This window comes from Stegostoma tigrinum, chromosome 31 (genome assembly GCF_030684315.1).
Source record: "Stegostoma tigrinum isolate sSteTig4 chromosome 31, sSteTig4.hap1, whole genome shotgun sequence".
Lineage (NCBI taxonomy): Eukaryota > Metazoa > Chordata > Chondrichthyes > Orectolobiformes > Stegostomatidae > Stegostoma > Stegostoma tigrinum.
The window spans coordinates 38453971-38468648 of record NC_081384.1 but is presented as its reverse complement, the minus strand read 5'-3'; the positions used below and the strand labels follow the sequence as shown (position 1 = coordinate 38468648).

The 14678-nt window shown below is 40.7% G+C and overlaps 1 protein-coding gene across 1 annotated transcript in view; it reads right to left on the bottom strand.

Moving 5' to 3' along the window:
- Positions 1-14678, bottom strand: part of map3k3 (mitogen-activated protein kinase kinase kinase 3) — a 126579-nt gene that overhangs the window by 69441 nt on the left and 42460 nt on the right. Inside the window, exons 6-7 of the mRNA XM_048560874.2 lie at positions 13390-13503; positions 5897-6017 (exon numbers count right to left, since the gene is read on the bottom strand). Coding sequence (XP_048416831.1) covers positions 5897-6017; positions 13390-13503 — 235 coding nt within the window. The remainder of the gene's footprint in view (positions 1-5896; positions 6018-13389; positions 13504-14678) is intronic.

Genomic DNA, 14678 nt, shown 5'->3' with positions numbered 1-14678 from the left:
TAATCAGAAGTGACCAGGAGAAACAAATTCAAATTTCATCATTTTCTAAGGATGTGAATTTAAGTTTAACCGTTAATGAAAAAGACATTTTGTCAAAGCTTTTCATCTTGTACTCTTCAGGACAATTTTAAAGAACACCAAGGGGAAATTCAACATTTATACTACTTGACAGCAGACTGCTGAATGGTTGAGTCAATGCCAAGGAGGATATATCAGTTGAGGATAATTAACGAGTTAATGGTTAGATTATGTTTAAATTTTAGACAAGAGGTTGACTCTGATTCTCAGAGCACAAGTGAACCAGTAAATGGCTGTCACTATTTTTACTGAGTTGAAACAGATAGTGTGCACGCTTCCTTCTAACTGCAAAAATCAGGGTCCCATGTGTTATTATATGTAACATCTAGTACCCCACTCTGTAAGGTTCACTGACAATCCTAAATCAGTTATCAGCGTAATTCTTCGCTCATGATCATCCAACAAATATTGTTCAATTTTTACCTAAAGTCTGACACTGTGTTACAAGTTTTGCAAGCATGGGCTAGTTGGGTATGGTGAATTCCTTGCTGAACAGCCCAAATGGGCATACAATTTTATGGAATCCACCACACTGCAGTCATAGGAACTACACACCTGGCATCAATACCAAGATTGATGAACTCAACAAGATAAGTGATAGCCATTTGCTGGTTCATTTTCCAAGGCAAAGCCTTGGCCAATCAGATGGTTTAAAATTTAAACAAAGCCTTGTATATAACTTTACATCATAAACTGGTGCATTCTCCCTGGCAACACCTCTACCGGTTACAGTCCACTTGCCAACCAGAAAGCTGCTCTTCTACAAGTGTTTCATTTAGCCCTTTAGTAAGCTTCACAATCAGGAAGAGGAGATCACATCTGGAGTGAGGCACAGATGAGGCAGTACATAGTTTGAGGATTTTGAGCAGCATTGCGAAGGGAAAAGGAATTACTTCTGTTATTTTTTGGTTCATAATTGTAAGGTCTTTTCAAACAGGATAAAGTGAGGCCTAGGATTAGAGGCCCAGGTCAAAACAAAGTGACACAGGAAAACCCCAAGTTCATTTGCTGATAATAGCTGTTACTTTGATTATGATGTTCCTCACCTATTGAGGGTAAATAGGAGACATATGATTGGTTTCAGATTGTCACCACTGTCAGATTTACATTCACTTGACTTTCTGTTTCTAGGTGCTTTGTTTAAATTAATTGGCTGAATTCAAACTCATCACAACATCAAAACAAGACTGAGAGACAGTAGGAACTGTCAATGCTGCAGAATCTGAGATAACAATGTGTAGAGCTGGATGAACACAGCAGGCCAAGCAGCATCAGAGGTGCAGCAAAGCTGAGGTTTTGGGTCTGGACCTTTCTTCGGAAATGGCTGAATTTTTGAGGAAGGGTCCAGACCCAAAACATCGGCTATGCTGCTTGACCTGCTGTGTTCATCCAGCTCTACACCTTGTTATCAAAACAAGACCTCTCCTTTGTTTTTTCTTGCCACCTGTAAGGCATTTTTGATACATCTGTTTTACTTTTTGAGGTTCTCTGTACTGGCAGCTTCAGCTGCTGCTCAGACAGAATTTTTTTTTAAAAACTTCAAATACAGACAAAGCATAAATCTCTTAAAGGAACCTGACTATTTTCGCTTCCTGCCTTCCACTTCACAATTATTTTGCCCAACTTTGTAACACCAGTGGTGTCCATATTCCAGGAATGAATTAAGTAAAAAAAAACAGAAAAGCAACCCTGCCCACAATGGAAAGGTTTTATTGACATTCACATCACAATGGCAAAAGATTAAAGTTTTAGAAAATTAAAACAACTTGTTTAAGTTTCTAACATCTGCATGCATGAAGGCATCAACTAGGATTTCCTAGACCAAATAATCCCAGACAGCCTTAGATCTGAGCAATGCTACCTGCCCTCAGCAGTGGTAACTGAAAACAACTGACACAATGCCCTGGCTTAAAGAGGGAAGAGAAATTAACTGGATTTGGTGATCCAGTAGCCCAATCTGGAACATGCTCAGACAATAAGAAATAAAAGTAGAAAAGTGCTTAATAAACACTGCAGGGCTGGTAGCATGGTGGACAGAGAAACAAAGTCTGATATGAAAAGTTTTACTCTGTAGATTCTGCCAGATCTGAATTTCCCCAACACGATCTTTCTTGGGCAGGTATTATTGCCTGGTGGCATTACTCCTGGATTGTTAATCCAGAGACCCAAGTATTATTCTGGCGAGAGATAATGGGAACTGCAGATGCTGGAGAATCCGAGATAATAAAATGTGAAGCTGGATGAACACAGCAGGCCAAGCAGCATCTCAGGAGCACAGCTCTGAAGAAGGGTCTAGGCCCGAAACGTCAGCTTTTGTGCTCCTGAGATGCTGCTTGGCCTGCTGTGTTCATCCAGCTTCACACTTTATTATCTAATATGCTGGCAATCTAGATTTGAATCCCACCATGGCAGATGATGGAATTTGAATTCAACAGAAATTTGGAATTAAGAGTCTAATAATGACCATGAATCCATTCTCAATTGTAGGAAAACCTGTCAGGTTCGCTCATGTCCTTCAGGAAAGAAAACTGCCATCCTGGCCTGGCCTGCACGTGACCCCAGCCCCACAGCAATGTGGTTGTCTCTTAACTACCCGCTGGGCAATTAGGGATGGACAATAAATGCGACTAGCCAGTAATGCCCTCATTCCCATGAATAAGTACATAAAAAATATCTTCAGCACCCACAGGACTTTGCTTTGATTTCAGAATCACTAAGCTTTTGGGCTCATTCCTTGCACTCTTTCCATGAATAAGATTTACTTAGATCAGTGATTGAAGGACAGAAGGATATGGGCTGAGGTGGGCACAAAACATTAGGATAAACAGTAACATAAGACAGGAAGAACAGCATCTTTTAGTAATTACACCCTTGCCCAAGACAAAGTTGTGGCTTCCAGTTCAACTTGAGACTTGGGTGCAAACATCAGGCTGACAATCCTAAACTGGAATGAAGACTTTAAAGCAGCTGCATTGCTCATTTTTAATCTTTTGTAAAACCCTCAAGAGCAGTATGTTCAGAGAATGTGCATGCATGCTAAATATACTCTTTTATTCAACACACCTATGAAATAAGACATGTGTTTTGACTTATTCCTAGGATAAGCACTTCACTGGCAAGGCTAATATTACTGCCCATTTCTAATTAGCCTTAAGAGAATGGCATTCAGACACTTTCTTGAATTGCTGTTTTCATGTGGTGCAGTTATACCCCCAGTGAGGGAGTTCCAAGGACTGTGATGTAATGCAAATATAGTTTCCAAATCCTACAAAGCCATGTTTTGACTTCCCAAGAGCATTTCATGCTAACTCCAGTCTAAAGGCAGTCAATAAACCAACACACATTCAGGAAATGGAAGGACTTCAGGTAACATGGATCATTGGCATGTCTTCTGTGGTAGGTATATGTACAAGGAGGACAGGTTGCACCTAAACTGGAGGGACACCAATATCCTGGCAGGAGGTTTGCTAGTATCACTCAGGAGGGTCTAAACCAGTGTGACAGAAACCGGAGCAGGGGGTCAACAAGTAAAATGATCAAGGAAGTTAAAGTCTAAGGCCACTAAGAATAGAAGAACGAGGAGTAGGAGCAGGCCGTCCAGCCCTTCCAGCCCATTCAATAAGATCACGGCTGATCTTTTCGTGGCCTCAGCTCCACTTACCCACCCTCTCACCATAACCATTAATTCCTTTATTGTTCAGAAATGACCTACCTTAGTTTCAAAAGATATTCAATAAGGAAGCCTCAACTACTTCACTGGGCAGGGAGTTCCACAGATTCACAACCCTTTGGGTGAAGACAGTGCTCCTCAATTCAGTTCTAAATCTGCTCCTCCTAATTTGAGGCTCTGCCCTCTTGTTCTAGTTTCACCCGCCAGTGGAAACATTCTCCCTGCTTCTATCTCATCTATTCCCTTCATAATTCTACATGTTTCTACAAGATCATCCCTCATACTTCTAAATTCCTCCACGGGCCACAGATGTGCAGTTTAGGTGAATTGGCCATGCTAAATTGCCCAGAGCGTCCAGAGATGTGCAAATAAGGCAAGAGTAGTCAGGGGGAATACAGGGTTACATTGGTTGGTGTGGGGGTTGCTCTCTGGAGGGGTGTGGAATCAACGGGCCAAACGTCCCTCTTCCACACTATACGGATGCGATGATTCTATGATAGAAACTTTACAGGAACTGCAGATAGTGTGGAGGATTGCCAGAGGATACAGACAGGTTGCAGCCTTGAGCAGGAAAATTGGAGATGGAGTTTAATGATGGAGTTTAATCCACGAAAAAGTGAGGCAATGTATTTTGGAAGATCTAATACAGGAGATAAATAAACAGTAAATGGTAGAACTCTTAGTAACATCACATGCAGACTGACCTGGGCATACAGGCCAACTGCTCCCTGAAAGTGGCAACACAAGTAGCAAAGGTGGTCAAGGCAGGGTATGGCATGATCGGGATTCATTGGTTGGTGCACAGAGTATAAAAATTGGCAAGTCACGTTGCAGCTGGATAGAACTTTAGTTGGGCCACATTTGAAATACGGTATACAGTTCTGGTCGCCTCATTACAGAAGGATGTGGACGCTTTGGAGAGGGTACAGAAATGGTTTACCAGGACATTGCCTGGTTTGGAGAGTATTAGCTTAGAGGACAGATTTGACAAATTTGGTTTATTTTCACTTAAATGTCGAAGAATGAGGGGTGACCTGACAGAAGTTTACAAACTTATGAGAGACATGGATAGTCTTTTTTCCCCAGGGTAGAAATGTTAAATACTAGGGTATATAGGTTTAAAGTAAAAGGGGTCAAGTTTAAAGGAGATGTGAGAGGCAAGTTTTCTTTTTTACAAATGGAGATAAGCACCTGGAATACACTGCCAAAGGAAATGGTGGAGATGGATACAATAACAATGTTTAAAAGGCATCTTGACAATTACATGAATAGACAGGGAATACAAGTATACAATGTATAGGCAAAAGATTTTTAGTTTAGAAAGGCACTATGTGTTGGTGCTCTCAGTGGGCCAAAGGACCTGTTCCTATGTTATACTGTTCTTTTTATTTCACACTCCACCTGCAACAGCTTTGCTACATTCCCGTAAAATGTCTATATACAGCGTATCCTAGAATAAAATAATTCAGTTGGGAGTTCAAATAGCTCTTGGATTTTGTAACTAGATGATGAGTTACACATGATCGAAATGGTCCAGACTCAACTGTTTACTCTGAATGTAAAAACCTTTATAGGGCAAGGGCCAGCTTGTGAATAGTTCTGCCTTCTTTTACCTGGTCTAAGACAGGGACATACATTGTCTTTAGGTATATGTCTGCATATATATTATTAAGTTTTATAGAGAGGTTTAGGAAATGGAATTTGAATTTTGCTGTTCCAGGCACTCATGCTTGAAATGGGACTACCTAGCTCAGACATATGACTCCCATACATTAGAAATAACCACATCAACGTAACCAGGAAGATAAGTGGCAACACAAGCTTAAAATGTCTGATTTCAAGACTCTACCTGCAGGTTTTATAACATTTTAGAAGTCATTTCAAAACTTAACTTAAGCTTTGCTCAAGCATTGGCTGTACAACCAAAAAAAAATCAACATTCGAGTTTGTTAGCCTAATGCCATAATGCATCATGGCAACTCTGCTTAACTTGTTTGAAAATAGATCTAAAATAGTTAAACAAACACTGGATTCTGGATGGGGCATGTTTCTGCAAACTCTCTAGTCAACCTTCCTATACATATTGTATCACCTCTACTGTTGGAACTGCTTAACATTCTTTTGAATTGTTGAAGACCTGGTACTCACCAACAGAGAGGTGCCTGCCCCGTGACTCTGGTGGCTGAGGAATAGTGCTGAGAATGTCGCCCACTGACTGAGAAGCCTTAATGCGGAGCTGCTTTGTAACGGCTGAAGAAGCTGGTGACGTCTAAGATTTGGAGAAAAGGGAATTAGATATGCACAACCAAAGTTCACCATTTCCAGCCTACAATTAAGATAATGGCAGCAATGTCAATTTCCTTCAAGACTCTAGACTGATTTCTGGAGACGACTGCAGCATCTGGGACGAAAAAGCTGAATAGACGTCTTTTGGTCACTCTGGCTAGTGGAGAACAGCCAATAACAGTGCGTATTGTGGAAACCTTAGAGAAAGCAATTTGCAGCTAGTCTTGTCCTCATTCCTCTCTTCTTACCCATAAAGGTAAAGAACTGTTAAAGCTACACTTGCTACTCCCCTGAGCTAGAGGGTGCGATTGATTTGGAGGCAGGAGCAATCAATTCGATGTTAAAATCTATTAGACGACTTGAGTTTTAATGACAAACCAATAGCTTCCATGACATTTTTACTTATGTCTGCTCTAAAAGGAAAAAAGTTCCAAATTCTGAAGCTGACGAATGAATATTGTTCCACGAGATAACAGCGACACTACCAAACTGTATGATACCACATGTAGAATAGCCTGCTACCAACAATCATCAAGGCTCACACAGAAAGATGTGAATGATAAGATCACAAAAGTGTTATGCACAAACAGAGGCCATTTAGCGTGACCACATTAGATGTCCAACATGTAATAAGATTTAATGTCATTTTCCTGCCTTTCATTGCATTTTTGCATATTGTACACAAATACAGATCTTTGGATGGTGCATTTCAGCCAGAACCTGTAAAACTACAGCTATTACATTGAGGAGAAGGCATTAGATTGGAAAAACAAAATACTGTAAAATGCACCAGAACACTATATGCTTTCAATTTTTAAAATTATTAGCATGCCTCTGCTGTGGAAGCTTTTTTTTGAATGAACTGAGATCATAATCACAACGCCTAAATATCTGTAGCTGCTGAATGCTGCAATTGAACTAGAATCCTATCTCTATGATAGTTTAACTTGTTGCTTCAGAATTATTATATAAATTGTCTAGCTGTAGTTATTTCATTTAATATTTGTGCTATGCTTTATTGGCATTAACAAGTTTAGTCTTAATCTTGCTAACAGGAGAGAAAGTGACAATAAACAGCAAGGGATCCAAAAATTGTGTACTCATTCTCGCTATGTATTATTTCCCAAACTTGTTTTTACTCTGGGGATTAAAGTAAGACGACATATTTTTTAAAAAATGCGATTAGTCAGCAGACATCAGTGACGTTATGCAGGGGCTGGTACAGTCTGCCAATGGCAGAGTTTACAGAGAGAAGCTTAAAATAAAAAGCACATCAGTGTTCCAGCAAATTTTTGTGCTGAACAGGAAGTGGGAGCTCAAAGCAAAACAGTGAATTCTGTGAAAACCTTTCGACATTACTCACAGCACAAGGAAAAAACAGCCAGCAATCAAATGAACAAACCCATCTCACATCTGGCACAGACAAACCTGAACATGCTGGTGGCAAACAACAAGATCAGGCAACAAAACCTTGGCTATTGCTTACCAAAATAAACTTCATTTTGATAGAAAGACAAACATTTACTGGATTTTGACTTGGACATGGTGGAAATGTAAACATTGCCTGCGTAATTTCTTCAGTAATTTGAGCATGTGTAACATTTGGCTATGTAGTAGCTGGGGTGCAAAAGAGAAGAGAGGCTGATGGGGAAAACGTTCAAGTCTTCGGGATCTACTTGGCACTGGTAGACAGTGGCAAAAGGTGGGGCATGGGTCAAATGGGGGACGTGGGGGGAGGGAAGACATTAATGTTGAAATGCATTCTACCAATCTTACAAACTTTACTTACATTCTACACAGAACCTACCATCAACAAAACCTTCTGCTCCTTTCTCCATCATATATTTATCATCTTCAGTTCCCTTTCCACGCCCCCATGCTGACCAGGAGACTTTCCCGATCTTGTCAGATGGATGTGATACAGTGGAAGGAACATACAGGTCATTAACACATGTTCCATGGCCATCAGATTCTGAAATGAGATTCTAACCCTGAGCTTCTGGCTCAAAGGCAGGGACTATCCAGTGTGCCACCAGACCTCCCCTGTTCTGATCTAACCATTCCTTAAACACATAAAGACTATTAGTAGCAACTACTCCAAGTGATGGCAAGTTTCACATTCTCATTCCATTATATGTAAATAAGTTTAAGATTTCTACACCAGAATTATTAGCGGTTACCTTGCATTTATGACTGTTTCTTTGTGTATTGCAGGCACTAAACAACATACAATGGAGCAATGACATTGTAAGAGATGAGGGATTTTAGTCATGTCAGAGGCTGGGATTCTTTTTTGGTGAACAGAGAAGGTGAGAGGGAGATTTTGTTAATGTATTCAAAATCATGGGGGGAGAAAGAAAACTTATTTGAACAAAAGTTGCCTATTGTTTGGAATATACCTCCTGAAGGGTTGATGAATTTAGATTCAACTGCAACTTACAAAAGGCAATTGGGCATATTTAAAAGGGAAGAATTTACAAGGCTACAGAGGAGGGAAGCAACCTAACTGGATAGCCTTTGAAATAGCCTGCATGGAATTAAATGGCCCCAAATTGCACTATATGATTTGATGTCAATATTTATTCCCTTGTACAAGTACAGCAACAATTTAGCAGGGCACAAGTCAGCAGTAGTCTGGTTTGCAGTGGAGGCAATTATTCTGCAAAAAGGTGATATATCGACATAGTAACTCATTCTTCTAAGTGTATCCCCCTCAAGGTCAAGGATGACTTGCTTTATATCAAAAATGTAGTCTCAAGTGACTGAACAGTCCAATGCATAACCAACAGCACCTGTCACAGCTATGGCAGACACTGTTTGGGGAATGGCAGGGTAGAATGCCATGGGCTTCTTCTTTTCGACACTTTACTTCACCTTGTCAAAGGTGAGACTCAAGATGTAGAGATCCTTCACAGATGCTTTCCCTCCACTTTGACTGTCTGGGTCAGTTTCACAGGTGTCAATGAGTTCATCGTAATTTTTCAAAAGGACTTTGAAGGTGCCTTTGAAGCAATTCCACTGCAGTCTTGGGGGTCACCTGCTGTTTTGGAGCTCTGAATCGAGCACTGGCTTGGGACTGTCCTGTCAGGCACTTGAATGATATGACAGCGCTGATATAGTACGGTCAAAGACGACCTGGGTGAGAACACCAAAGCTGATGCACCTACTTTGCCAATGGATTTACAGGATCTTGTAGCGGCAGCTCTGGTGCTACTCTGCGAGGGTTTTGAGGTGCCTGCTGTACATAGCCCATACAGAGGTTCGATATCACTGCTATTCTGTAGACAACAAGCTTGGTGTCATATTTGATGTTGTGGCCTTCAAATATTCTGCCTCAGGAAACCAAAGGCTGGCACATTAAAACCAGTGTTGAACTTCACAGTTGATATCTGCCCTTGTTGACAGTTGGTTCCCAAGTGTGGAAGGTGTTCCACAGAGTCCAAGTTCTTGTTTAGGATTCTGATAATGGTGGGTGGTAGGCACGGTAGGTTGACAGAGGACCTTTGTCTTATGAATATTTAGTACAAGAACTATGCTCTTGTATGCCTGAGCAAAGGTGGTGGCAATGGCATGGAGCATGACCTCAGTGTGTGCAGATCCAGTCATCACCTGCATACTGCAATTCAAAAACAGGGATAAATTTTAGATTTGGCCTTCAAACAGTGGAGATTGAACAGGTTTCTATTTGCATTGTGGATTGGCTTTATTCCAACACAGAGCTTGAAGCTCAGACGCAGCATCGTAACAAGATGGTCGAGAAGATGGTCGGTGGGATAACACTGCCTTGCTTGACCTGGTTCAAATGTGAATTGGGCCTGTGGTGCATCTGTTTGCTTGTGTGTCACCATGGAGGCGTAGCTTGTCTTAATAATTCAATGCTAGTTCAAAAAGACACTTACGAGCTTCTGAACATTTGTTGTCATACATTCTGATAGTAAGATAGATAGCTCGGTGAGTGAGTAAATACTTCAGAATATGGATGAACTGGTAAATACAGGCTGTCCTAAGGTGACATTGGTCTGTGGTGTAGCAGATATTTGACCAGGCTACAATGAATGCAATGTAACTTTGAAGATCCTCCATAAATCTGCAGCACCAATCTGGAGCAATGTTCTCCAATGAGGCACTGTAAGCAACAGCCCTAATTGTGAAACACAAAAAACCTGTTTCACATTCCTTTTGAAAATCCTGAATTATTTGGGATCTTTGAAATATATGGCAAACTTTTTAAAAAATGGTACAACGCTACAACGTTCAGACAGCGGTCATCAAACAACTCTCATTGTAGCTGGTCTCCATTTCAACTTAATTCAACAAGCCAACACCACAGGATTTGAAATAATTTAAGACTGTGTTGTCCTTTGTCTTAGTAACTAAAGGCATTCTACAAACTCACATCAAAAAAAGAGAAGATCCAGGTTCTGTGCTAATCTAGCTGTTCAGAACTTGCAAAACAGGAAGCAAATAAGCCTTAGCTTTTCCAAACTAGGAACAAATCTCATCAAATAGAGTTCCTTCAAAAAGGCAAATTAATGAACTTTAAAAAAAAACAAGAAATAGAACGTGTAAGTATTCAATCCCTCAAGCCTGCCTCACCTTTCAACCATATAATGGCTGTTCTAACTGCGGCATTAACTCCACTTTCCTGTCTGTTTCATATTAACCTCCACTCCTTTGACAACCGAATATCTGTCCAAATCAGCCTTGAATCTATTCAATGATAGTCTCCCTGTTCAATATGGAAGGGAATTCCAAACAAATAATTACCCTCAAAGGAAACTATTGTCCATCTTAAATGTCAGACTCCCTATTTTGGCACTGTTCTCATAAGTATAAGGGGGTGTTCTTGCATTTGTATATATGCTCACGTGCGCATGTGCAGTGGAAGGTAACAAAAGATAGCAGCTAGACTAGGGCAGAATAAAGTGGTACTTTTCCATCTGAGCTGAATAACGAGATATGCTACACTATGCTTGCGAAATTGCAAAGGTTCCCAGTTTGGCAATGCCTAAACGAAACTGTTCGAATCTTGTGATAACAAGGTGTAGAACTGGATGAACACAGTTGGCCAAGCAGCATCAGAGGAGCAGGAAGACTGACGTTTCGGGCCTAGAACCTTCTTCATTTTCTGTCTCTGCTGGTGTCACTTATCATTGTTTCTGCACCCTATTTTGTTTGATGTGCTTTCTGTTGTTCTGGAAAGCTTTCCTTCCCCATCTCTTCAAAGCCTTTCAATACTGTGAGCGGCTAATATTTTTTACAGCTTGTAATCTGGCTTTGCCCATATATGGAACATAGGACTTCTTTTCCTGGGATCTGGGGCCATATATACCAACGTCTTCCCAGCTACTATCAGTTCCGAGGAAGTGTCACTGGACTCTGTAACCTCTCCACAGATGCTGCCAGAATTGCTGAGATTTTCCAGCAAATTTTGTTTTAGTTTCAGATTTCCAGCACCTGCAGTTCTTTGGTGTTTTCCTTTACAAGATCAGGCCCGTGTCAGGTAACGGAACATTGACGAGGATTTATTGAATACAGTAGTGAACATTTCCTACAAGAAGCGGTCAGAGAGGACATTTCTCAAACAGAACAGACTTGTGTCCCAGGTCATGATAATCTGATGACTTCATAGAATGCCTACAATGTAGATGCAGGCCATTTGGCCCATTGAGTTCACAATCCTGGCTTCTTGGACATGCCAAATTTTAATCAATTCACCCACAAAACCCATTCCTTCAGTTTGTCTAGGACTTGTTCTTGAACTATCTCTATGCATCTCCTCCTCTTCCACCATGTTAAAGATCCTTTGTGCATGATATTGTTGTCTATGTATAGGTAGTCAGAGTTGGCACTGATGGGTTCATTCTTCATGTGCGCCAGCACTTCCTGAATGCAGTCATTGGTAACTGGCAGACTTTGAAGAACAAAGACACAACAAACATTGTTTTTACTGCTGCTAGTGTATGAATAGATTTGTAGAGTGTCTTCTGAGAATTTGAGCAGTTTAGGGACAGCACCTTTAGAGATTACAGATACATTTGTAACTGCAAGAAATTATAAAATACACACCTCTACCAAATCTTGCTAAATTGGAGCGTGTCTTTAGTTTGAAAGAAATTCTCCAGGATAAAACTCCACAATGCAGTGCTTTCAGTGAATACTGCGGGGGTGCCAAGAACCAAGGTGAGACAGCTCAATATCACGTTAGATGCTGTTCTACAGAACCTTCCTAGGACCTAAATGATGTTTCACTATGCTTTTATTTATTAAGAAGGAAAAACTGAAGATATATGCTGTTTTTGAACTTTAAGTCAACGAAGCTTTCCCTAACTTTTTAGAACTGCGTGAAGACAGTACCTTCATTGTAAAAATCATTAAAAGAAGTCGTCAGTGCAGGAGTGTGAGAGAGAGAGCGACAGAAAGACTGACATGGGTCATGGTACGGTTATTTTATATGGCAGATTGAAGCCTGCGACAAGCTGGCATCCATGATAGGAACTCCATTTGAAAGATTAAGGAACAAATAGAATCCACTAGCAAGAAGGGGCAAAGCTTGGGAATAAAATTAACTCCACCTGTTCTTTCAGGATGATGTGCAAACAACTGTGTTTTGGTACTGACACTCACACTAGCTGATAATATCAACCGGTGGTACCAACATCAGTAAGAAACGCAATTCACTTTCACATTGAATTTGCACTTAAGCGGAACATTGCCTGCCTGTAAATCAGCAAGTGTGTGCACATCAGCATGCCAGCCTGACTGAGCAAGCATAATGGTGAGGGGGATTGGTGGTAGTGACTGAGTTCAAATGTAGGGAAAACTTGCATTCTATCCTGAAACCTTTTTTTCTAGCCTTAGCCCTCATCAACCAAGAATATGGACAACAAAACAGCATGTGAACCTTCATTTAATGGAATGATCCATAAAAGGCAAGGCAGAAACCTGCGTTTGTTTGTTCCTTGCTCAGAAGGGTCACTCAAAATTAGCGAACAGACTGAACTAAAACAACATCAAGGAAATCAGGTAGCCATGTTTTAAATGTTCTGCCACATTGCTTCCTCTGCAAATAACTGCGGTTGCCTCATTCTGCCAGTCTGCTACACTCCCTGCTTCTTCCCTCCCTATGAGGCCCTAAGAAATGAACAATGGAGAATTTTATAATGCTGACCTGGAATGGTTACCCAAAGTTATATTTAAAAAATTCAAAGAGAGAACTGCTTGCTGCTCAAGTTACTGCCCAACATTCCAGATTCCTGACTCGCACAATTGTTTCCTGCTTTTATTTATTTAAGGAGCCAGGTGCTCCCAAGACAAATTGTTCACCTTGAGGACTGAGGAATGTTAACACTTACATGGTTTTTCTCCTGAGCTACCAGCAGGATTTTCAGGCTCTTCATGTTAAAGTTTCGATCCAGCAAATCAACAGCTTTGTCAAGATCATCCTGGCTTCGCAATGGAATTAGTAGCTGACGACAAGAGAAAACAAGTCAAACTAAAGAACTGCAAAATGCAAGCAATTCCACAAATCACTGTGATAACTAGCAAGATAAATAAATTGGAGTCAAAGTGCCAAATTATCTCACTTATCCAGAATCTTATTATTTTCATGCTCTTTTTTTCCCCAAAAGTGGGGCATATATAAATGCAGTTGCAAGCCGTCAAGAGACACGACAAATTCTCACTTATATCATGTCACACGGATAACAAAGGACACAAATTCAATTGTGACAACACATCAATAATCGCACAAGCCAAGCAGAGACATGCCAAGGAATTCCTGGAGGCCTGATATTCTAACCAGAACTTCGTCGGCAAACACAATGATTTCAATCCTGTGTACACACCACTGAGAAACAGAATTGCAAGTAATACCAACCACACTAGCAAACCGAGGCATATAAATAATAAGCAGGACAGGACACCAACGCTTCACTGGAGGCGCACTGATGATGCAGTGTGACGAAACATTTGGAACCAAACCCACTGGCTCAGCGGGCATGTTTACAACTTAATCCAATTTCTATCCACCAGGTGGATAATTAAGATTCCACTGCATAAGGGAACCAAAGGCAAAAAGTAGAAGCCACACTGCAGCCCTGCCAAACTTTTATAGTTCCTGGCTTATTCGGAGCGTACTTGTGCAATTAGCAATTTTCATTTAAATTTTAATATTCATTTTACAACTGAAAGAAAGCTATGGACCAAATATATTTTCTTTCAGATTAAGCTGTAACTGCTTCTATGCATGATGCTGCCCACAGAACAAACACCTAAGTGATGATGTTCCTTGAAACAATTAATGACCTTACCCTGATGCAACCTTAATCTTTGCTACAGCATCACAAAATACAGAAATAATTCTGTATGTTCTTATTGGCAGTTTCAGCTCACTAGCCATTTTTCTAATGCAAGGCTTTAGTTCTGAAAGCAGGCATCTGTGTTATCAGGTTCCTGCTTGAAAGTGCTGAGCAAATTTTGAGGCAGCAGTGGAATGCATTAAGCATTGATCATCAATCACACTTGGGGGCCAAAGTTCAACTTGGGTTCAAACAGACATGTAGTCTAATACCTTAAGCCTGAGCCAAGGAAGATATTGGCATCAGCACCAAAGGTACACAGGTGCTACAAGAGACCAAGTTCA